Below are 25,521 nucleotides of genomic sequence, written 5' to 3'. Positions count from 1 at the left end.
CCTGCTTGTGTACGTAATGTATGATGACACGAGGTAGGACTACACCTACTGGTGTCCGTAAAGTATTATACGAGTTAGGACCACAGCTGTTGGTGTCTATAATGCATGAAATAAGGTAGGACTACACCTACTAGTGGTCGTAATGTATGATACGGGATAGGACTACACCTGCTGGTGTCTGTAATGTATGATGATACGATGTAGGTCTACACCTGCTGGTGTCTGTAATCTGTGATGTAGGTAGGACTACACCTGCTGGTGTCTGTAATGAATGATGTAGGTAGGACTACACCTGCTGGTGTCTGTAAGGAATGATGTAGGTAGGACTACACCTGCTGGGGTCTGTAATGTATTTTGGCACGAGGTGAGACTACACCTACTGGTGTCTGTAATGTATGATACGAAGTAGGACTACCCCTGCTGGTGTCCGTAATGTATGATGACACGAGGTAGGACTACACCTGCTTGGGTCTGTAATGTATGATGATACGAGGTAGGACTACAACTACTGGTGCCTGTAATGTATGATGTAGGTAGGACTACAGGTGCTGGTGTCTGTAATGGATGATGTAGGTAGGACTACACCTGCTGGTGTCTGTAAGGAATGATGTAGGTAGAACTACACCTGCTGGTGTCTGTAATGTAAGAAGAAGGTAGGACTACTCTTGATGGTATCCGTAATAAATTGTACGAGGTAGAACTACACCTGCTGGTTTCTGTAATGTATGATGACACGAGGTAGGACTACACCTGCTGGTGTCTGTAATCTATGATGTAGGTAGGACTACACCTGCTGGTGTCCGTAATGTATGATGTAGGTAGGACTACACCTGCTGCGGTCTGTAATGTATGATGATACGAGGTAAGACTACACTTGCTGGTGTCTGAAATCTATGAGGTAGATAGGACTACACCTTCTGGAGTCTGTAATGTATGATGTACGTAGGACTACAGCTACTGGTGTCTGTAATGTATGATGTAGGTATGACTATACCTACTGGGGTCTGCAATGTATGATACAAGGTAGGACTACACCTGCTGGTATCTGTAATGTATGATAAAAAGTGGGACTACACCTGTGGTATGTCTGTAATGAATGATGTAGGTAGGACTACAGCTGCTGGGGTCTGTAATGTTTGATAAAAGGTAGGGCTACACCTGCTGGTGTCTGTAATGTATGATGACTGTAAGACTATACCTTCTGGTGAATGTAATGTATGATGTTGGTAGAACTACACCTGCTGGGGTCTGTAATGCACGGTAAAAGGTTGGACTACGCCTGCAGGTGTCTGTAATGTATGATGTATGTAGGACTACACCTGCTGGTGCCTGCAATGTATGATACGGGATAGGACTACACCTAGTGGTGTCCGTAATGTATGATACGAGTTAGGACTACAGCTGCTGGTGTCTGTAATGTATAATACGAGGTAGGACTACACCTGCTTGTGTCTGTAATGTATGATGTCAGTAGGTAGGACTACACCTGCTGGTGTCTGTAATGTATGATGTAGGTAGGACTACACCTGTTGGTGTCTGTAATGTATGATGATACGAGGTAGGACTACACCTGCTGGTGTCTGTAATGTATGATGATACGAGGTAGGACTACACCTGCTGGTGTCTGTAATGTATGATCATACGAGGTAGGACTACACCTGCTGGTGTCTGTAATGTATGATGATACGATGTAGGACTACACCTGCTGGTGTCTGTAATGTATGATGACACGAGGTAGGACTACACCTGCTGGTGTCTGTAATGTGTGATGTAGGTAGGACTACACCTGCTGGTGTCTGTAAGGAATGATGTAGGTAGGACTACACCTGCTGGTGTCTGTAATGTATGATGTAGGTAGGACTACACCTGTTGGTGTCTGTAATGTATGATGATACGAGGTAGGACTACACCTGCTGGTGTCTGTAATGTATGATGATACGAGGTAGGACTACACCTGCTGGTGTCTGTAATGTATGATCATACGAGGTAGGACTACACCTGCTGGTGTCTGTAATGTATGATGATACGATGTAGGACTACACCTGCTGGTGTCTGTAATGTATGATGACACGAGGTAGGACTACACCTGCTGGTGTCTGTAATGTGTGATGTAGGTAGGACTACACCTGCTGGTGTCTGTAAGGAATGATGTAGGTAGGACTACACCTGCTGGGGTCTGTAATGTATTTTGACACGAGGTAAGACTATACCTACTGGTGTCTGTAATGTATGATACGAAGTAGAACTACACCTGCTTGTGTCTGTAATGTATGATGACACGAGGTAGGACTACACCTGCTGGGGTCTGTAATGTATGTGAAGGTAGGACTAGACCTGTTGGGGTCTGTAATGTATCATGATACGAGGTAGGACTACACCTACTGGAGCCTGTAATGTATGATGTAGGTAGGACTACAGCTGCTGGTGTCTGTAATGGATGATGTAGGTAGGACTACACCTGCTGGTGTCTGTAAGGAATGATGTAGGTAGGACTACACCTGCTGGTGTCTGTAATGAAAGTATAAGGTAGGACTACACTTGATGGTATCCGTAATAAATTATACGAGGTAGGACTACACCTGCTGGTGTTTAAATCTATGATACTATGCAGGACTACACCTCCTCTTGTCCGTAATGTATGATACTAGGTAGGACTACACCTGTTGGTGTCTGTAATTTATGAAACGAGGTAGGACTACATATGCTGGTGTCTGTAATGTATGATACGAGGTAGGACTACACCTGCTGGCGTGTGTAATGTATGATGTAGGTAGCACTACAGCTACTGGTGTCTGTAATGTATGATGTAGGTAGGACTACACCTGCTGGTGTCTGTAATGTATGATGTAGATAGGACTATACCTGCTGGTGTCTGTAATGTATGATGTAGGTAGGACTACAACTACTGGTGTGTGAATTGTCTGATGTAGGTAGGACTACACCTGCTGGGGTCTGTATTGTATGATACGAGGTAGGACTATACCTATTGGTGTCTGTAATGTATGATGTAGGTAGGACTACACCTGTTGGTGTCTGTAATGTATGATACGAGGTAGAACTACACCTACGGGTGTCTTTAATGTATGATGTAGGTAGGACTACACCTACTGGTGTTTGTAATGTATGATGTAGGTAGGACTACGCCTGCTGGTGTGTGTAATGTATGATGTAGGTAGGACTACAGCTACTGGTGTCTCTAATGTATGATGTAGGAAGGACTACACCTGATGTTGTGTGTAATGTATGATGTAGGTAGGTCTATACCTGCTGGTGTCTGTAATGTATGATGTAGGTGGGAGTACGGCTCCTGGTGTCTGTAATGTATGATGTAGGTAGGGCTACACCTGCAGGTGTGTGTGTTGTATGATGTAGGTAGGACTACACCTGATGGTGTCTGTAATGTATGATACTAGGTAGGACTACAGCTGCTGGTGTGTGTAATGTATGATACAAGGTAGGTCTATACTTAGTGGTCTCTGTATTGTATGATATAGGTAGTACTACACCTGCTGGTGTCTGTAATGTATGATGTAGGTAGGACTACACCTGCTGGTGTTTGTAATGTATGATGTAGGTAGAACTACACTTGCTGTTGTGTGTAATGTATGATGTAGGTAGGACTACACCTGCTGGTGTCTGCAATGTATGATGTAGGTAGGACTACACCTGCTGGTGTCTGTAATGTATGATGTGGGTAGGACTACACCTGCTGGTGTGTGTAATGTATGATGTAGGTAGGAATACACCTGCTGGTGTTTGTAATGTATGATGTAGGTAGGACTACACCTGCTGCTGTCAGTAATGTATGATGTAGGTAGGACTACCCCTGCTGGTGTGTGTAATGTATGATGTAGGTAGGACTACACCTGCTGGTGTCTGTAATGTATGATACGAGGTAGGACTACACCTGCTAGTGTCTTTAATGTATGATGTAGGTAGGACTACACCTACTGGTGTTTTATAATGTATGATGTAGGTAGGACTACACCTGCTGGGGTCTGTAATGTATGATGTAGGTAGGACTACAGGTACTGGTGTCTGTAATGTATGATGTAGGTAGGACTACACCTGCTGGTGTGTGTAATGTATGATGTAGGTAGGTCTCCACCTGATGGTGTTTGTAATATATGATGTAGTTAGGACCACACCTGCTGGTGTGTGTAATGTATGATGTAGGTAGAAATATACCTGCTGGTGTCTGTAATGCATGATGTAGGTAGGACTACACCTGCTGGTGTCTGTAATGTATGATGTAGGTATGACTACAGCTACTGGGGTCTGTACAGCATGTTATAGTTGTACAATACAATATGTCGCTGGTTGTGCGGCTGTTGCGTCAGCATGGTTTCAGCAGCTGACTGGGTGTCCTAATAACAATCCGGGAGATGTACAGCCGGTACAGAGAACACAATATCGACTACAAGCCACGAACATCCGAATTACAGCTTCGTGTGTCAACTCCCAATACATGATAGGATGCGAGCTGTATATGGGGAGGGCGTGGGCTACACTGTGTCAAGTGCTGCGACCGGGCCGTCATATGTAGATTTTGGTCACATACATACACTCGGCTACTTACTACGCGTTGGGAATATAATTTGTATGTAACAGCAGGATAAATGGACTCAATCTGTTCCCAGTATACTAATGACTGACTCTGGTTCTAGTGAGTGACTCCGGTATGGCTGCTATTCCGGTACACATACCACATACCACGCAGGTGTGCCCCGGTGCATCTGGTATTTTCGAGGACTCAATTGGACAGAGGGGAGACGTGACTGCACGGAATAAGGTAAATCAGCCTCAGGAATATGTTTCGTGTTAAAATGAGTTCATTGTAGTTGTGTGAAGCAGCTGAAATTCCGCTGTAGAGTGGTAGGGAGGAGGCTGGTAGCCCCTGCCTTGCACTGCCCCAGACGTCCAGTTAGCCACGGGGAGGGTCCACAGCCCCCGCCCTCGTCTTCAGCTCCAACTATCCAGGGACATTACTCTAACGCTCCTTTTAATTTCAGTGGAAATCGCCCCTCTTCAAACCGGTTTCCCCTTGTATTGTGGGAAAAATTAAAGGGTCGCACTGTTCATCCGGGCATGCAGAAAAATCCGTGCACGCGATCACGTGCTGTAAAGAGTCGAGCAGACGAAAGAGAATTTGGAGGCGGTGGACGACAGCCACATATAGCATTGTGGGAATAATATCCTCGTGTTTGGCAAAATTAGTCCGGCTAGTGCTTCTTCTTGGTTCACCATCGATCCAAAGGTCGCAGAGCTAGAAGTCACGTGCTTGCATCTCATGAATGGACATTATGCCCATATTTGGCAACTATTGATCATCGTCTGCTTAGATCGCTAGCCTGCCTCCTTTCCCGCGCCGCGATGGAGGGGCATAGCAGACGATAGAGGCGATATGATGAGAGGACACCACACTTAAGCGTCGAACCCAGACTCTCCTCAGTAGGGATTTATCGATATATCGACGGTAAGCAATTCACAACTTCACTCTTACACTTATCTTGCTATTTTTTCCACTGCGGTTTGTACTTGAAGGGTTTCTCCCAGCATACATTACACAATATGTCCACGTTTCGATGGCAGAATTTTCATGCGACATCCCGTATTTTGAATTGTTTTAGCTTCATGAGATTCTCCTTTATCTCCAAATGTAAGGAATATTATGTGACTGGTGTCTGGCCTTGTATGGAGTCTGGATGGAGGCTGGCCAGTTCAAACTGGGGGACAATATGCCTCGGGCCTAGTGCTGTGTGTGGTGTTTAAATGGTGGACAAGGAGACACGACTGATATGTTTGCACAACTTTATGTTCCCGGGAACAAAAGCCTGTATGAGTGTCGCTCCCTCTACAATGTATTGAGGAAGTTGATAAGACCGAGCAGAAGGGGCGGGTAAGCGCTGTGCCGCGTCAAGTATAGTCGTTGATCACAAACTGTCAGCTGCATATTGTACACGTTAACACGACCTGACAGTGACGAGAGGCGTTGTCGGCGAGATGCTAGCTGGATGAGACTGGTGACGAGATTCATATCTGCACACATATCAGTTTAGTATCTGACATTCTTAATGCTCTAATAATCGTACTCTGCTCGAATGTGACAGCAGCCGAGGAGCCTCAACGAATGGCTACAGAATTCTCTTGTATCGATTTTTGTTGTCACTGAACTGTAAAATGTCAAGACTGGTGCCCCATCGGCTTTTACGAGCAGAAATTATGGCTTCTCCACACATGCAAATGTTCCACTTCTAAACAGTCCATGCCAACACAAGATTCGCTTCTACAAATTCTACGATTACTTGTATCTAATTGTACTTTCCTGGCATCCAGTTATGGCCAGCACAACCTCACCCTACGTTTGCTCACAGAGACTGAGGTTTTCTAGTTTTGGTGTTCTGTTCTTAACGGCCGATGAATCCCTCTTGCTCAGCTGAAATGCTACACGTTCATCTTCAGGAAACCTTGACTCGCAGCCATCGAAACGTTGTCCCTCCCCTACATCCCTAGTTTCCCCCACGACCCTCATCAGGCAGTATTCAACATGCAAGCTGCCCTTTATCAATTAAAACACCTTCCCTCCTGGTGGCCGCTCTCCCCAGACTCTGGCGACACGCTCCCCGCCCTCCCTCACGGCCACTGGCCACAAGTCACCAACAGACAAGTGCATTGTCCCGGTGAAGGTCGGCACTAGCTGGTCGATACATCGTCGTGGATTGACCAGTCGACGGGCACTACGGGCTGGCCGACGCTTCTGTTCACGAGTATCAGTTTACATATGACTGAAACATACTTCCTTGACGTTCTTCACGCTTCTCTCCCCCTCCCTGTACGTGAAGGTCGACGCAGGAGTCTCCGAGTGCAGGTAGGCCACACGAACTGTGTAAAGCTGTTGGTGCGCCAACTATGGGAACATCTGTTCAGTCTGTTTAGCTCCATATGTTCGTTCATATAATATTATACATAATACTAATTACTGGCATATGAACTGTCGATCGTATTGTAGATCAAACATACTTCATATTCGTCGACAAATTCAATACTGCAAGAACAACCCTTTCCTCTCAGATTTACCCCAAACATTTGCTATTTGTACAATGTCCAACCCTGCAATGTGTGCATGCTGATAGAGATGATGGGTGTACATGTTCTCGTAGTTGGCCTGCGACATGTTACTAATGTGATATCACACCATATCGACTTATAATGTGTATAACACGGTAGTGTTCAGTGAAACAGTGAAGTGAACGCTATCTACCCATTTAGACCCTATTGGTCTTCTGGTGGTGTTCAGCGTGCGGCATCTGTTGAACAGGTGCTCGAGATGCTCGGAACAGAGTCAAGGGTCACTATATTAGATCAATGGTTGTATCTGTAGCCCTGTGGAACTGATACATGAAGTACCTTCTTCAGTATATGTGTGGGGATGGCGAAGAACGATCGGGTAGCCATCAGCTAGTATATCGATGCGTAATGTAGCTGGATTTATGTGTAGTGTCAACGCATAATGTAAGTGACTGCTTTAGGTACAGCCATGCACACAGATGTACCACTGACACGTACTGCGGGATAGCTGGATGCGTGGAGTCCGACACAATGGGAAGCTAACAATTGCTGAAAGTAACTTGGCATTTGCATTGAGTCAGATAATGAGCAACAATTACACCGCTGCTACAGGGTACTCAGTGGACACGCTGAGGGAATGTGGTCGACATGTCGGTGACCTATATTTGTGTTATCCAGGGATTACCACTCGGCCCATGTGCCTTATTTGACGCCAGATAAACCAACAGTAAATGGTTGATACCTCAGAAGGACAAGCACCTTAAGTAGACGAATATGTTAGATAGACGGACACCTCAGATTGAAAGACACCGTAGATGTGTTCACTTCAGAACAACACCTCAGATGGATAGGAACTTAGGAAGGACACACACGTCCGATGCAGCAGTGGTCAGTCTGTAGTTAAGGTCAAAACAGGCAAATATCACTGTAAGTCATCGGAGGCAGGTCAGTCAGCTCATAGCCGCCATTGTTGCTACCTCCCCAGATGGAGAGTTCCTCCACGTTCACGGAGGCCGCTACCAACATGACAGTACATAACTGGGTATATTTGTTTGTAAAGCATTCGTCCTTGCACATTTGTACATTCCGAACAACGAGGTACTGCAAGGGATGTTTTTGACCGGTCTGGACATCCAGCACAGCCGCTGTGCAGGAAGCACCTAAACAGTGCCTCAACCGTGTTGCCCAACATTGTTGACTTCCATGATTGCATTGAGGGACTGACAAACCCTGCCCGGAAATGGAAAGCGTTTGCTCTGCCGGCTACCCCTATAGTAACAGTCAGGTGAGACGCGACCAGCTTGAGCTGACTTCTCGCTTCCCGTTTGAAGAAATGACAAATCTCAAGTGGATATTTAAATACAAGTGTGGTATAACTGACGAGACTTTGTGACGCTGTGCAACTGCAGCACGGGGAGGGACCCTCCACATATCCATAAAATCAATATGGACGAAATGGGCACTTCCATTTAAAACTTCTAGATTGCATTAAAATGTTAGGTAATTTGCGATGTAGCCGTCGAAATATGCATTGTGTGATACACATTCAGCTAACGCAGTATTAAATTGACATCCATATTGAAGTAATAATATGTCGCTGTAATGAGCTTAGTGCGCAGAAACCTGTGTGGAGCTTTAGTCAATACTGACACTGATGGACAATAGTTTTTGAATTTCTTAAGCGGAAAATTTGATCAGCGTACAAAAGGAAAATAATAGTGGAAATATTTATGAGTTGTAGTGTTAATTACACTCCGGCACTTCTTCCGGGGAAGAATTTGATCTAATTTTCTGGAGATCCGTTCGCACGTTTCCGAACCCGTACCATTCCGCAGTCAAAATTATTCACCGCGGAACTGTTAGGCGCTACTATCGATAAAATATTGATGAACTGTAATGGGAGTGTAGAGCGGCGGACTGAAGATGTGCTATTCTACTCCACATATTGAATTAATCCTTTTGGGCCACGACAATGGCTTTTGTTCATTGCGAAATGAGCGGCAAATAAGCGAGTCAGTTCCTGACAGATTTCTGTAGTGTCTGCAACTGGACCAATGACAATTTATTAGCGCGCCTTCTCTACCCCCACATTACTTTATGTGAATAATTTCATATGGAAATCGATGCTTGCATTGATGATGTATAGTGGGTGATCTGTAGTGTCCGTGCACATAGTGCTGGACTGACGGGGTTTGGCCTGCGGTGATCAGCAGGGCCGGTCTGCAGTCATCCGCAGGTTTTACTGCTGGAAACAAGCATCTACTGGAATATTGCCCGTTTAAATGTTTCATAGACTTTGCACTTTGAAAAGCAGCCGTTATGTTTATATTATCCGACACCATTATGATAATGTTGCCTATTTAGCACTGACTAGTTAAGGAGTAGTCGATTGGTTGACGAGAGGCACAGTGAGACGATCAGTGATAAACATTTATTGGACCAAACACAATTATCAATATTTCTAACCAAATTTCAAAGGACAAGCACATATACCTGTCACCTTATAGTATACTGTAAGCATATAAATCTTTATCATCATTGAGAACAAGGTAGATATAACTGTCAACTTGAGCTATAATGTAAAGATATATCTCCTTGTCACCTTCAAGGTAGGCATACCGGTCACCTTGGGCTACGTTGTGAAGATATATCCCCTTATCATCTCGGAGTTAGCTACACATATATATCTGTGTGTGATGTTGGAGAATGTTGTGTCTCCTAAACACCAAACAGGGGTTGTCTCTCCTACAAGGTTGTCCAAAATGACACCGATTGACACTTAAACAAAAAGTTAAAAAGTTTCTTGGCAAGATAAATGATATGTCTGTGCTAAATGGCTTAATTTCAGTCTTGTGGAGGGTTAGATGTTGATCGAGAATCGATAACGTGAGTCTATTGAGCGCATTATAGCGCTTTGCGACCCCAAACTGGTCTGGTATCTGATTCACAAGGTTAGTCGCTATACACTTTAAACTCCAGGACGTTGTGTAGCACTTGATCATGTTAGCTATGTTGGGAGTTCATGCTATTAGTGTGTGTGTAGGAAGCACTGATCATGTTAGCTATGTTGGGAGTTCATGCTATTAGTGTGTGTGTAGGTAGCACTGCTCATGTTAGCTATGTTGGGAGTTCATGCTATGAGTGGGTTGTGTAGGTAGCACTGATCATGTTAGCTATGTTGGGAGTTCATGCTATTAGTGTGTGTGTAGGCAGCACTGATCATGTTAGCTATGTTGGGAGTTCATGCTATGAGTGGGTTTGTAGGTAGCACTGCTCATGTTAGCTATGTTGGGAGTTCATGCTATTAGTGTGTGTGTAGGCAGCACTGATCATGTTAGCTATGTTGGGAGTTCATGCTATGAGTGGGTTTGTAGGTAGCACTGCTCATGTTAGCTATGTTGGGAGTTCATGCTATTAGTGTGTGTGTAGGCAGCACTGATCATGTTAGCTATGTTGGGAGTTCATGCTATGAGTGTGTGTGTAGGAAGCACTGATCATGTTAGCTATGTTGGGAGTTCATGCTATTAGTGTGTGTGTAGGAAGCACTGATCATGTTAGCTATGTTGGGAGTTCATGCTGTTAGTGTGTGTGTAGGTATCACTGATCATGTTAGCTATGTTGGGAGTTCATGCTATTAATGTGTGTGTAGTTAGCACTGAACATTTTAGCTATGTTGGGAGTTCATGCTATTAGTGTGTGTTTGTAGGTAGCACTGATCATGTTAGCTATGTTGGGAGTTCATGCTATTAGTGTGTGTGTAGATAGCACTGATCATGTTAGCTATGTTGGGAGTTCATGCTATTAGTGTGTGTGTAGGTAGCACTGACCATGTTAGCTATGTTGGGAGTTCATGCTATTAGTGTGTGTGTAGGTAAGCACTGATCATGTTAGCTATGTTGGGAGTTCATGCTATTACACTGATCATGTTAGCTATGTTGGGAGTTCATGCTATTAGTGTGTGTGTAGGTATCACTGATCATGTTAGCTATGTTGGGAGTTCATGCTATTAATGTGTGTGTAGGTAGCACTGATCATGTTAGCTATGTTGGGAGTTCATGCTATTAGTGTGTGTGTGTAGGAAGCACTTATCATGTTAGCTATGTTGGGAGTTCATGATCATGTTAGTGTGTGTGTAGGTATCACTGATCATGTTAGCTATGTTGGGAGTTCATGCTATTAGTGTGTGTGTAGGTAGCACTGATCATGTTAGCTATGTTGGGAGTTCATGCTATTAGTGTGTGTGTGTAGGTAGCACTGATCATGTTAGCTATGTTGGGAGTTCATGCTATTAGTGTGTGTGTGTAGTAGCACTGATCATGTTAGCTATGTTGGGAGTTCATGCTATTAGTGTGTGTGTAGGTAGCACTGATCATGTTAGCTATGTTGGGAGTTCATGCTATTAGTGTGTGTGTGTGTAGGTAGCACTGATCATGTTAGCTATGTTGGGAGTTCATGCTATTAGTGTGTGTGTAGGTAGCACTGATCATGTTAGCTATGTTGGGAGTTCATGCTATTAGTGTGTGTGTGTAGGTAGCACTGATCATGTTAGCTATGTTGGGAGTTCATGCTATTAATGTGTGTGTAGGTAGCACTGATCATGTTAGCTATGTTGGGAGTTCATGCTATTAGTGTGTGTGTGTAGGGTAGCACTGATCATGTTAGCTATGTTGGGAGTTCATGCTATTAGTGTGTGTGTAGGTAGCACTGATCATGTTAGCTATGTTGGGAGTTCATGCTATTAGTGTGTGTGTGTGTAGGTAGCACTGATCATGTTAGCTATGTTGGGAGCTCATGCTATTAGTGTGTGTGTGTGTAGGTAGCACTGATCATGTTAGCTATGTTGGGAGTTCATGCTATTAGTGTGTGTGTAGGTAGCACTGATCATGTTAGCTATGTTGGGAGTTCATGCTATTAGTGTGTGTGTGTAGGTAGCACTGATCATGTTAGCTATGTTGGGAGTTCATGCTATTAATGTGTGTGTAGGTAGCACTGATCATGTTAGCTATGTTGGGAGTTCATGCTATTAGTGTGTGTGTAGTTAGCACTGATCATGTTAGCTATGTTGGGAGTTCATGCTATTAATGTGTGTGTGTAGGTAGCACTGATCATGTTAGCTATGTTGGGAGTTCATGCTATTAGTGTGTGTAGTTAGCACTGATCATGTTAGCTATGTTGGGAGTTCATGCTATTAGTGTGTGTGTAGGTAGCACTGATCATGTTAGCTATGTTGGGAGTTCATGCTATTAATGTGTGTGTAGGTAGCACTGATCATGTTAGCTATGTTGGGAGTTCATGCTATTAGTGTGTGTGTAGTTAGCACTGATCATGTTAGCTATGTTGGGAGTTCATGCTATTAGTGTGTGTGTAGTTAGCACTGATCATGTTAGCTATGTTGGGAGTTCATGCTATTAGTGTGTGTGTAGGTAGCACTGATCATGTAAGCTATGTTGGGAGTTCATGCTATTAGTGTGTGTGTAGGTAGCACTGATCATGTTAGCTATGTTGGGAGTTCATGCTATTAGTGTGTGTGTAGGTATCACTGATCATGTTAGCTATGTTGGGAGTTCATGCTATTAATGTGTGTGTGTAGGCAGTACTGATCATGTTAGCTATGTTGGGAGTTCATGCTATTAATGTGTGTGTAGGTAGTACTGATCATGTAAGCTATGTTGGGAGTTCATGCTATTAGTGTGTGTGTGTAGTTAGCACTGATCATGTTAGCTATGTTGGGAGTTCATGCTATTAGTGTGTGTGTAGGTAGCACTGATCATGTTAGCTATGTTGGGAGTTCATGCTATTACTGTGTGTGTATGTAGCACTGATCATGTTAGCTATGTTGGGAGTTCATGCTATTAGTGTGTGTGTAGGTAGTACTGATCATGTTAGCTATGTTGGGAGTTCATGCTATTAGTGTGTGTGTATGTAGCACCGGCTTTAAGGGAGCTATGTCTGTTGTAATAAGACTGCCCTATTCTCACATGATGTCTGAGGTTGATCAGTCCGCTTGTCAGCGAATAACTCTGTGTCTGATGGAATTGTTGAACTTTAATTCAAATACCGGGAAATGAGCTACAGTCTGCAAGGTTAATTTCATGTTTATTTTAGTGTGTAATTCAGATACAGGGAAGTAGTGCTATACTCATGCTGCAAGTAAAAGTTCGTGTTTTCATAACTGGCACTTGAACATGTACCTAGATCTGGCGAGCTGTGCAGGATATCCGTCAATTAGGATCGTCATTGAAAACTGGCGTCAAATATCGCCGAGGGGACAGTCTCAAATAGAACATGTAGGATTAATCTTTCAATGTTGTCAAATTTTAGTACTGATCATATCTCAGTGTTCTGAATCTGCTCACACATGAAATGTAAGACCGAGATAGGATTGAAGTGATCCTGCAGCAGTAGATGTGTAGTACATGGTTCTAGAATGGACGTTATAGTCACCACGTTCCTACACAGCTGGTGATGGTCCCTGACATTTACATACATGTCGAACAGAGGGAGGAGAGTGCGTTAGACCAACTACTTTGTCGGAGTAACCAGGCCGCAAGTTCACTGACCTACATGTGAGCAGCACATCAGTGTGACCTTGCTTAAGAGATTACTGCTACCTTGAGGTTTATATGAAATACATTTGTCATAGTTAAATAAGCATCATGTTTCAAGTGGTAGACCTGAACAATATATGTGTAGCAGAACGGATACACCACTAGATCCTCCCCAAAATTCTCGACGAATGATGTCCTGTGTCATGAGGAATATATATTCAGGTAATACGATTTGACTAGAATGAAATCAGTAAAGGTTGGATACGGTCGGAAGTCTTTCCTGATGTTGTAGTGCAGGTATCAGTAAGCGGGGAGGGCGCTTGGGGTACAGGTGGATAGAGTGTATCATTACCTGGGAGCAGAAGCACTACTGAAAGTCGCGTCACTCCCCTCAGTCACACATGACGTCCCCGGGAATTCCTTGCGAGCGCATGGCAGGAATGTACACGCTTTGTTGACTGTGAACCGTGTGCGCTGTAACCGAAATACACACCTACTTTGAGAAGTGTCTTTGTCAGCGTCACTGGCAATGCCCCCTCGCGCCCTGTCACATGGTCCGCCGCTAGTGGTGGTAGCCTACTGCTTGACGGCAGGGCTGCAGCTGTGTGTGTGTTAAGGGGGTAGGGTGGGGGTGGGGGAAGAGTAGACATAACAGAATAACCAGCATGCGAGGATGGGGGGATGGGAATAGTAGGCAAGGAAGAGGAGAAAGTCGGACGTCGTAGCGAAGGATGTACATGTGTGTGTTCCATGTGTGTAAGGGGCGGTAGGGTAGCCTAATGGTAAAAGCGTTGGCTCGTCACGCCGAAGACTCGGGTTCGAATCCCCACATGGGCACAATGTGTGAAGCCCATTTCTGGTGTCCCCCGCCGTGATGTTGCTGGAATATTGCTAAAAGCGGCGTAAAGCCAAACTCAGTCAGTCAGTCCATGTGTGTAGATGTGTTTTGTGGTGTATGTGTGTATTTGCTAGTGAATGCGTGTGCATGCCATGGTGATTGTGGGTATACTCTAGTGTATTTGTGTTCATTTGTGTATGTGTAAGAAAACGCGCGTGTGTGGGCGTTCGCTTATGTATATGTGTGAACTCTTGTGTTTGTCTGTGTTGAGTAGGCCTAATGTATGTGTGTGTTCCCTCTTGTATAAAAAAAATATTGACTCATGCAAATGTGCGTGTGTGCCTCTGTGTGAGTATGTGTGTTCTCATGTCGCTGATGATTGCCGAAATCCAGGGGAGACAGAAATACATATCCTGACAATGACAAAAACACCTGCTGAGCCCCAAGATAGTTGGGTTTGAGAAAAGTCGCTGAAATTCTGCAACCCCTGTTTTGGGTTTACACCAGTACTTGCCAGTGCTGGCCGCTGATGATGCTTTGTGGGTGTTCGCCGGGTGTTCGGTGACCCAGTGATGAGTCGGTGGGTGAAAGTGGGTCCGCTTATCGATTAAAACAAAGAAAATATCGACGTTCAAGTCCCTTCATAAACCCATCGCCCCTATTGACTGTAGCGTGACATTGTGAGCTCTTCTGAGAAGTGTCACTTTTGTAAGACCTAGGTTTTATAACCGACTTCCTTAAACAGCCGTTTGATATGCCTCGCGTGCATATCTTTGACTGTGAAAAGCCCCATTTTGTAATCACTGAGCCTCCAAGCCAGGCGATGATAGGGTGTTCTACAATACACGTGCATTATGTTGTCTACATGCTGAAAGTGGTATCTCTGGCTCACTGACATCGACATAATGTTTCAGTATTACTACAGAAATGATTCACTGTAACATCTCCATGATGTCTAATTCTTTCTTTTGACATCTTTATTTGACTTCTGCCCTCTGGGTTTCTCTGACTCGAGGTTATACATTTTCAGCCAGAACCTCGGAGTAATGTGTTAACTATAACTTAACATGCAACACAACACCGGCCATGGGACTGACCACTGGACAAACACACTGACCACAGACACATCGCCCACAAGCATGTTGCAATGTAACCTGTAAACGTCTCCCGATTACCATAGCGCGGTGTAATGAGGTATGGAGGCACGAGGAAGGACTAACTCGAACATCGTGAATAATGCGTCACCTCATAGTGGAACAATTCCCAACTTCCTTAGTTTCTTGCGGGTTGTATAAACACCATCGCGTCATATTTCCACCATCCTGAAACCAACCCAGTCTCGCTGTAACCGGAAACAAGCGCTAAATAGAACCTTATCACGGAAATAGATCTGTTTGGTTTCGTATTCAGTCACAAAGCAATCCCAATCACATGATGTGCATGTGTCACATGACTCTACTTCAGACAATACTTGTAGCATAATGAACGTCACGTGACCAACATCATTGTTGTAGGGCATATTCCATAGTCCTTCTTTCCTGTGTTAAAGTCCGGCAGTGCGTTCGGATCCATGCAATAAAACGTATTTAGAAACATCAATTATTCCTTTAATGGCTTTGTCTTCACAATTGATTGAAGTTAATAAGTTATTATAAAATCATTACTTTTTCTAAATAGGCTGTCTATTGTTATGATTTGTGTTGAGTGCAGCATCCCTTCGGAATGCTGATAGAGCGCTGTAGTCGCACCGGCACACGTCCAGTGAGGCCCGTTAGGAGATATGGATCTGCAGCAGTAACACCGGCCCACGTCCAGTGAGGCCCGTTAGGGGATATGGATCTGCAGCAGTAACACCGGCACACGTCCAGTGAGGCCCGTTAGGGGATATGGATCTGCAGTAGTAACACCGGCACACGTCCAGTGAGGCCCGTTAGGGGTTATGGATCTGCAGCAGTAACACCGGCACACGTCCAGTGAGGCCCGTTAGGGGTTATGGATCTGCAGTAGTAACACCGGCACACGTCCAGTGAGGCCCATTAAGGGACACGGATCTGCAGCAGTTAAGGTCAATGTGCATACAATCTGCACTTCTGTGTGTGTTGATGGAGATGCACCTCCCTCCCCACTGTGTCTATAGTTAGCATGTAGAGCAGTTAGTCACCAGACAGCCCCCCCAACATTCCACCGCATGCCTCAGTGACTACAAATACCACTATCAAACCAGTTTCTCCACCAACAATGCACTCACTTCAACATACACCGAGTTGGGGCCCCCTTGTCCCATCATGAAGCCCCTTTTGTGGATAGGCATGTCATAAAGTGGTTAACTGTGGCCTGAGAAGAATGTGTACTTGAGTTCCCCGACCTGTATTGTATTGAGTCCACTGTGACTGCAGCCCTCTTACGGTATTACGGTAGTAACCACCAACAGTCCATATTGGGACTACGTGGTATAACGTGTGTGTGTGTGTGTGTGTGTGTGTGTGTGTGTGTGTGTGTGTGTGTGTGTGTGTGTGTGTGTGTGTGTGTGTGTGTGTGTGTGTGTGTGTGTGTGTGTGTGTGTGTGTGTGTGTGTGTGACCTGTCCTGTCATACACCGACTCTACATGGTATCAGACATAACGACATACTGGTAGTTTATTAAAATATATGTACATGACCTATCCTGTCAGACACCGACTCTACGTGGTATCAGACATAACGACATACTGGTAGGGTATTAAGTATATGTACATGACCTATCCTGTCAGACACCGACTCTACGTGGTATCAGACATAGCGACATACTGGTAGGGTTTTAAGTATATGTACGTGACCTATCCTGTCAGACACCGACTCTACGTGGTATCAGATATAACGACATACTGGTAGGGTTTTAAGTATATGTACATGACCTATCCTGTCAGACACCGACTCTACGTGGTATCAGACATAGCGACATACTGGTAGGGTTTTAAGTATATGTACATGACCTATCCTGTCAGACACCGACTCTACATGGTATCAGACATAACGACATACTGGTAGGGTTTTAAGTATATGTACATGACCTATCCTGTCAGACACCGACTCTACGTGGTATCAGACATACCGACATACTGGTAGGGTTTTAAGTATATGTACATGACCTATCCTGTCAGACACCGACTCTACGTGGTATCAGACATAACGACATACTGGTAGGGTTTTAAGTATATGTACATGACCTATCCTGTCAGACACCGACTCTACGTGGTATCAGACATAACGACATACTGGTAGGGTTTTAAGTATATGTACATGACCTATCCTGTCAGACACTGACTCTACGTGGTATCAGACATAACGACATACTGGTAGGGTATTAAGTATATGTACATGACCTATCCTGTCAGACACCGACTCTACATGGTATCAGACATAACGACATACTGGTAGGGTTTTAAGTATATGTACATGACCTATCCTGTCAGACACCGACTCTACATGGTATCAGACATAACGACATACTGGTAGGGTTTTAAGTATATGTACATGACCTATCCTGTCATACACCGACTCTACATGGCATCAGACATAACGACATACTGGTAGGGTATTAAGTATATGTACATGACCTATCCTGTCATACACCGACTCTACATGGCATCAGACATAACGACATACTGGTAGGGTATTAAGTATATGTACATGACCTATCCTGTCATACACCGACTCTACATGGTATCAGACATAACGACATACTGGTAGGGTATTAAGTATATGTACATGACCTATCCTGTCAGACACCGACTCTACATGGTATCAGACATAACGACATACTGGTAGGGTATTAAGTATATGTACATGACCTATCCTGTCAGACACCGACTCTACATGGTATCAGACATAACGACATACTGGTAGGGTATTAAGTATATGTACATGACCTATCCTGTCAGACACCGACTCTACGTGGTATCAGACATAACGACATACTGGTAGGGTATTAAGTATATGTACATGACCTATCCTGTCAGACACCGACTCTACGTGATATCAGACACACAGGACACGAGTAGGTTTTATTATATCAGCAGCACTTTCCTTCCTCCGCCTTCTTCAGATAGTGATGTTGACCGATAACGCTTTACAGTATTACAGTACTATGGTGTGTGTCTATCGTAATGACTGAGGAAGGAAAAGCTCGATAACATTCTTTACTGAACAAAGGCAGGAAAAACAACTTGTCACAATTCTCATTCTTATCTAATCTCGCAATTATTTTCCTGAACAAATATTTTCATCAAAAACCGAGGAAATGGAATGAATGAAGGGCACTTGGCAGCTAAACAGTTACACCCCTGTCATTGGTGGAATTGTTCAAATCTCATTAGCGTAAACACATATGCTTACTTGTACATATCACGGGCTTTATATTGGATAGTACTTGACCTTCCATACCCACGCCCACATGTCCGGGCGCCACAGTATGTGTACACCCCGACCACACGAACCCACACTCTCAGAGCACACAAAGTCAGACATCTAACACACTCAGCCTCCTGGGTGGGACAAAACCTAACCAAAGTACTAGAATCGGTACTTTACTGTGAAAGTGTAAGACATGTTACTCAGTAGAGATGTTACAGGGGCATTTTTATTTGCGTCAGTACTGTCTATGACTGGTGTAACAGCGTCAGGACTGTCGATCCCCGGTAGAACAGCGTCAGTACTATCTATCCCCGTTATAACAGAATCAGTACTGTCTATCCCCGTTAAAACAGCGTCAGTACTGTCTATTCCCGGTATAAACAGCGTCAGTACTGTCTATCCCCGGTATAACAGCGTCAGTACTGTCTATGCCGGGTATAACAGGGTCAGTACTGTCTATCCCCGGTATAACAGCGTCAGTACTGTCTATCCCCGGTATAACAGGGTCAGTACTGTCTATCCCCGGTATAACAGCGCCAGTACTGTCCACTTACACACACGCCCCTGTTCGTCTGCCTTTGTTCACCTGCGGTTTCGTGATTAAAATTATCCAAGCCACAGCAAGCAATTAATAAACATGCATCTAGTGATGACATGATGCATAAACATGTGACCTCGTGACTGATGCACCACCTGGCAGTATCCACATGTAACCATCTGACAACACGGGTCATCGTGCAACCTATCACCACTACCATCACCCCACTCCACACACCCCCTCCCCCGACCAGTCTGACACACACGCTCAATTTGAAGTCCAATATGAGATGACCACATGGCGTGAGGGATAAAACAGGGATCATCAAACACACCCGTTCCTATGGAAATGTGTTTGTTTATGTTTATTCTGGTTGCATAGCAACAAAACAGGACTGTCTTAAAGCCCTATAATTAGATGGAGTAATGGAGAATGAGTCTGGTTTGAAGACGATATGGGTCCACCACTACAGTTCTCACAGCATGCGTGAACACACGTGGCAAATACACGCTTAATTACACAAAAACACGCAAAAGCATGTTATAAAATCTTTAAATATCATTAGACAGTCTGGAACATTAAGAAATGCTCTGTATTTTTTAAATGGCAAATAAGTTGTGGTGTAAACCACGAAGTCCACAAACAAACTCGATGTGGGTTCGTTAATATACTGCTTTCATCAGTGACTTTGCGTCTGTTGGCGAACAAGCAAATACCTATTACTCTCTCTCTCTCTCTCTCTCTCTCTCTCTCTCTCTCTCTCTCTCTCTCTCTCTCTCTCTCTCTCTCTCTCTCTCTCTCTCTCTCTCTCTCTCTCTCTCTCTCTCTCTCTCTCTCTCTCTCTCTCTCTCTCTCTCTCTCTCTCTCTCTCTTTCGGCATACCGGAAATGTCGTAAACAGAGGGGAAGATGTCCGGCATCCGACCTGTAAGTCTGACAGTAATGAACCAGTGCGAGGTATGATGTTTGTAACTCGTCAGTATATGGAAGCAAAACCGATAAAAACCAAGATATCAAAATATCGAGTTGGCAGGAAAAAATGGTTCACGTCTGTAAGCCCGGAAAGTAGCGAGATAAAGCGAGTGTTCAGGATTTCACCAGTTGATCGATCCGTGAAAAGTGACTGAAATTTACACGTGCCGTCAATCTGTTGTGTCAACGCAAAGCAAGCAAACACCGATTCGGACCGTTAAATTTGATTAGGAATCAGGGACATAAACCGATGTTATGAATGTTTTATGAGTTGTCTTCCTTTAGTGTCAACTCTCTTTCTTGCGCTATGCAACTTTGGTCAGGTCTCGCAACTCGCCGAGGTAATTGCGCTGGGGAACAGCCATTTTGTTTTTACGCCAAACGATTACGTGTTAGTGCTGTACAAAAGTGGTAATTCCGTTGTAGATTAGACTCTCACCCACAGACAGTGCCTGGGACAGGCGTACTCATCACGGATGGGCGCAACGTGGGCGATGGTGCACCCAGCTCAATGTCTAGAGGAACTCTGCGCCCCACTATAAGACGATGCTGTTACATGAACTTCCGTCATTTCTTCTATTGAACATGATAAATAATCCAAAGGAAGACTGTATTTAAAATACTTTTCATTAGTTGATTTCGAACGAGATCGGATCGGCGTATGCAAAAGATATGAATCTTTCTTGTTTTAGAAAAGGTTATGGACAAGTGGAACTTTCTAATGTGACTGAGACACTTGTAAACATTTTGTTGGACATAAACATAGTTACCATTAGTAACCAATAGTATAAATATAGTTTTGGGTGATAGGAAACAGGCTCCTTCCTTCTCACTACTGTTCTTCACGTTTCGCCTTTGAAGCATAACTCATAAACCGTTGAATGTTTCGTCATGGAACTTTGCACCCACATTCAACATTAAGCATTAAGCATTACGATTATTTAAGGTTGTTGGTTTTAGAATATACTTAATAGGTACACATACCTCGGAGAACCAGGAACATTGCAGGTGCATATACCTCGGAGAACCAGGAACGTTACAGGTGCATATACCTCGGAGAACCAGGAACGTTACAGGTGCATATACCTCGGAGAACCAGAAACGTTACAGGTGCATAGACTTTGGAGAAACAGGAACGTTACAGGTGGATATACCTCGGAGAACCAGGATCGTTACAGGTGCATATACCTCGGAGAACCAGGAACGTTACAGGTGCATATACTTCGGGGAAACAGGAACGTTACAGGTGCATAGACTTTTGAGAACCAGGAACGTTACAGGTGCATATACTTTGGAGAAACAGGAACGTTACAGGTGCATATACTTCGGAGATAGGTGCATATACCAGGAACGTTAAAGGTGCATATACCTCGGAGAACCAGGAACGTTATAGGTGCATATACCACGGAGAACTAGGAACGGTATAGGTAGATATACCTCGGAGAACCAGGACATCTGTGGGAACATACAGTACGGGAATCTAAGATCACTGTTTGTTTTCTGCAAATCAAAATGATTGATTTGAAACCTCTGAAAATGTAATAACAGATCACCATCAAATAAACTCAATTAGAAACGAGACCCACCATTCGCCAGTTACCATGTCAACAGCCGTGTAATGAACCCAGACGAGTGTGGAAAGTGCACAGTACGTCAGTTAGACACGGCGCGGAGCAAGCCATTTGTTTTCGCGTAAGCCCGATAGGTTGCAAAGCTATATATTTAAATAGTATTGAGGGCTTGTCCAACTTTCATAGAAAAAAAACATGTGTAAGCCGGGCTTTTTTCAATAATGGTAGCTACGCCCCTGTTAGCCAAGAAGAAGATTCTGGTGAAGCAGAGCTGGTCTATAGCAACGTGGCAATGCGTCCACTATATAAGTGCAGCAGGTGTGTTTGTCAACATAAATACTATCAAATAGCCGTCGAGGTAGGTTTTATGTCCGTCCCCGTCATTCATTATTGAATGGTCATAATTTGAATGCTAGATGGTAACGACGGATGGCTTGTGACTATCCCTCCCAAACATAACCCCACCGAAACCACCACCCCCACCGGCAGCCGGACATCATGACGTCATAATGTTTAATGGCACGTCAAAACTAACCCAGTCAAGTTGCACGCAATTCTGTGTAAGGCAGGTCTTAGTACGTAGGGAAAGTCTTTCAATCGCGTACATGTTCTCGGATCCCACCAGCGACATATAACTCCAAATCTGAACACGATATTGATATTCGGCTGGTGTGTCAGAATATGCATGTGGTGTGTATGGGATTAAACCTCCAGCTGGTGTGGAACTGGAATATCAGCAACATTGCTACAGCGCAACATAAACTATGACGGAGCATCGACGTGTGTTCAGCTCCGGCGACACAAGTGTAGAGCAGCTCCCCACAGTGACGGTGCAGCAAGGAATTAGGATATATTACATTACGCAAGGGCCACCTGCGTGCACACATTAGTCTGAGAGGCGATCATCCATTAACCTCTATAGTTAGCAGGTTCCGATTTGTAGCAAATATAATGGGATCTCAACATCACATCGCCCGCCTCAACAAGTAGCGTAATGGAAGAAGAACGTCCAATTTGTTCTTTCTCAAAGAAAGACTACCCTACTCCAATCTCACTCGCTAGTTTTTACAAGTACAATTTGTCAATGTGCCTCATCCCTCGCTGTGCTGGCCAGTAGCCACAACGCCTCCATCCCCGCCTGCCGTCACGGTGTTGGTACTGCAGCATCGCCAGCTGACGTCAGTGTGTCGACTACTGCAGCCTCAGCACCTCACGTCACGGTGTCGCCTACTGCAGCATCACCACCTTGCGTCACGGTATCAACTACTGCAGCATCACCACCTCACGTCACGGTGTCAACTACTGCAGCATCAACACCTCACGTCACGGTATCAACTACTGCAGCATCACCACCTCACGCCACGGTGTCAACTACTGCAGCATCACCACCTCACGTCACGGTGTCGCCTACTGCAGCATCAACAACTCACGTCAAGGTATCAACTACTGCAGCATCACCACCTCACGTCTAGGTATCAACTACTGCAGCATCAACATTTCGCGTCACGGTATCAACTACTGCAGCATCACCACCTCACGTCACGGTGTCGCCTACTGCAGCATCAACACCTCACGTCACGGTATCAACTACTGCAGCATCACCACCTCACGCCACGGTGTCAACTACTGCAGCATCACCACCTCACGTCACGGTGTCGCCTACTGCAGTATCAACAACTCACGTCACGGTATCAACTACTGCAGCATCACCACCTCACGTCACGGTGTCAACTACTGCAGCATCACCACCTCACGTCACGGTATCAACTACTGCAGCATCACCACCTCACGTCACGGTATCAACTACTGCAGCATCACCACCTCGCGTCACGGTATCAACTACTGCAGCATCACCACCTCACGTCACGGTGTCAACTACTGCAGCATCACCACCTCACGTCACGGTGTTGCCTTCTGCAGCATCAACACCTCACGTCACGGTATCAACTACTGCAGCATCACCACCTCACGTCACGGTGTCAACTACTGCAGCATCACCACCTCACGTCACGGTATCGCCTACTGCAGCATCACCACCTCGCGTCACGGTGTCGCCTACTGCAGCATCAACATCTCGCGTCACGGTATCAACTACTGCAGCATCACCACCTCACGTCACGGTGTTGCCTACTGCAGCATCAACACCTCACGTCACGGTATCAACTACTGCAGCATCACCACCTCACGCCACGGTATCAACTACTGCAGCATCACCACCTCACGTCACGGTGTCGCCTACTGCAGGATCAACATCTCACGTCACGGTATCAACTACTGCAGCATCACCACCTCACGTCACGGTATCAACTACTGCAGCATCACCACCTCACGTCACGGTATCAACTACTGCAGCATCACCACCTCACGTCACGGTATCAACTACTGCAGCATCACCACCTCGCGTCACGGTATCAACTACTGCAGCATCACCACCTCACGTCACGGTGTCAACAACTGCAGCATCACCACCTCACGTCACGGTGTCACGCCTTCTGCAGCATCAACACCTCACGTCACGGTATCAACTACTGCAGCATCACCACCTCACGTCACGGTGTCAACTACTGCAGCATCACCACCTCACGTCACGGTATCGCCTACTGCAGCATCACCACCTCGCGTCACGGTGTCGCCTACTGCAGCATCAACACCTCACGTCACGGTGTCGCCTACTGCAGCATCACCACCTCGCGTCACGGTATCAACTACTGCAGCATCACCACCTCGCGTCACGGTATCAACTACTGCAGCATCACCACCTCGCGTCACGGTGTCGCCTACTGCAGCATCACCACCTCACGTCACGGTATCAACTACTGCAGCATCACCACCTCGCGTCACGATGTCGCCTACTGCAGCATCAACACCTCGCGTCACGGTGTCGCCTACTGCAGCATCAACACCTCACGTCACGGTATCAACTACTGCAGCATCACCACCTCGCGTCACGATATCAACTACTGCAGCATCAACACCTCACGTCACGGTGTCGCCTACTGCAGCATCAACATCTCACGTCACGGTATCAACTACTGCAGCATCTCCACCTCGCGTCACGGTATCAACTACTGCAGCATCAACACCTCGCGTCACCGTGTCGCCTACTGCAGCATCAGCACCTATAGCGTCACGGTGTCGCCTACTGCAGCATCAACACCTCGCGTCACGGTGTCGCCTACTGCAGCATCACCACCTCGCGTCACGGTGTCGACTACTGCAGCATCAGCACCTCGCGTCACGGTGTCGCCTACTGCAGCATCAACACCTCGCGTCACGGTGTCGCCTACCGCAGCATCACTACCTCGTGTCACGGTTTCACTTACTTCAGTAATTCCTCTCTGAAACATTACACGTCTTATTTGTTGAGTGATATACAGATGCTGTTCACTCATCTACAACCTAGGCATGTCTGTTTTGTTTGGTACAATATGCACGTCTGTGTACGTGACAGCGTGTGCGGCACTACCTGCGACATCTACCACGCCCACACACCAGCAGTCTCCCCATTATAGGTCGGGCATGTGCTATGATTGTTATGTATGTTGCAGTTTTGTCCTTTTTCTTCAATGTGAGGATGCAGATGACGCCGTACCCAG

The 25,521-nt window shown here is 45.3% G+C and overlaps 1 protein-coding gene across 1 annotated transcript; it reads left to right on the top strand.

The window, feature by feature from the left end:
* Positions 1-22,146: 22,146 nt before the first annotated feature.
* Positions 22,147-25,256, top strand: LOC124264130 (agglutinin-like protein 2). Its single transcript, XM_046698855.1, has 2 exons — positions 22,147-22,214; positions 23,126-25,256. The coding sequence occupies exons 1-2, from the start codon at positions 22,147-22,149 to the stop codon at positions 25,254-25,256; spliced, it is 2,199 nt and encodes a 732-aa protein (XP_046554811.1).
* The last annotated feature ends 265 nt before the right edge of the window (positions 25,257-25,521 follow it).

The sequence above is a fragment of the Haliotis rubra genome, unplaced genomic scaffold (assembly GCF_003918875.1).
Source record: "Haliotis rubra isolate DU_JTF1 unplaced genomic scaffold, ASM391887v1 Scf1203, whole genome shotgun sequence".
Taxonomy (NCBI): domain Eukaryota; kingdom Metazoa; phylum Mollusca; class Gastropoda; order Lepetellida; family Haliotidae; genus Haliotis; species Haliotis rubra.
The sequence above is the reverse complement of the archived record's forward strand: the minus strand, read 5'-3'. Positions and strand labels throughout refer to the sequence as shown.

What these genes read in the sequence shown, in the direction of transcription:
- LOC124264130 (XM_046698855.1), top strand. Translation starts at nt 22,147, where the DNA reads ATGGTAGCTACGCCCCTGTTAGCCAAGAAGAAGATTCTGGTGAAGCAG. An exon ending in AGCTGGTCTATAGCAACGTG is followed by an intron (nt 22,215 to 23,125) that starts GCAATGCGTCCA and finishes CGACTACTGCAG; the next exon opens with CCTCAGCACCTCACGTCACG.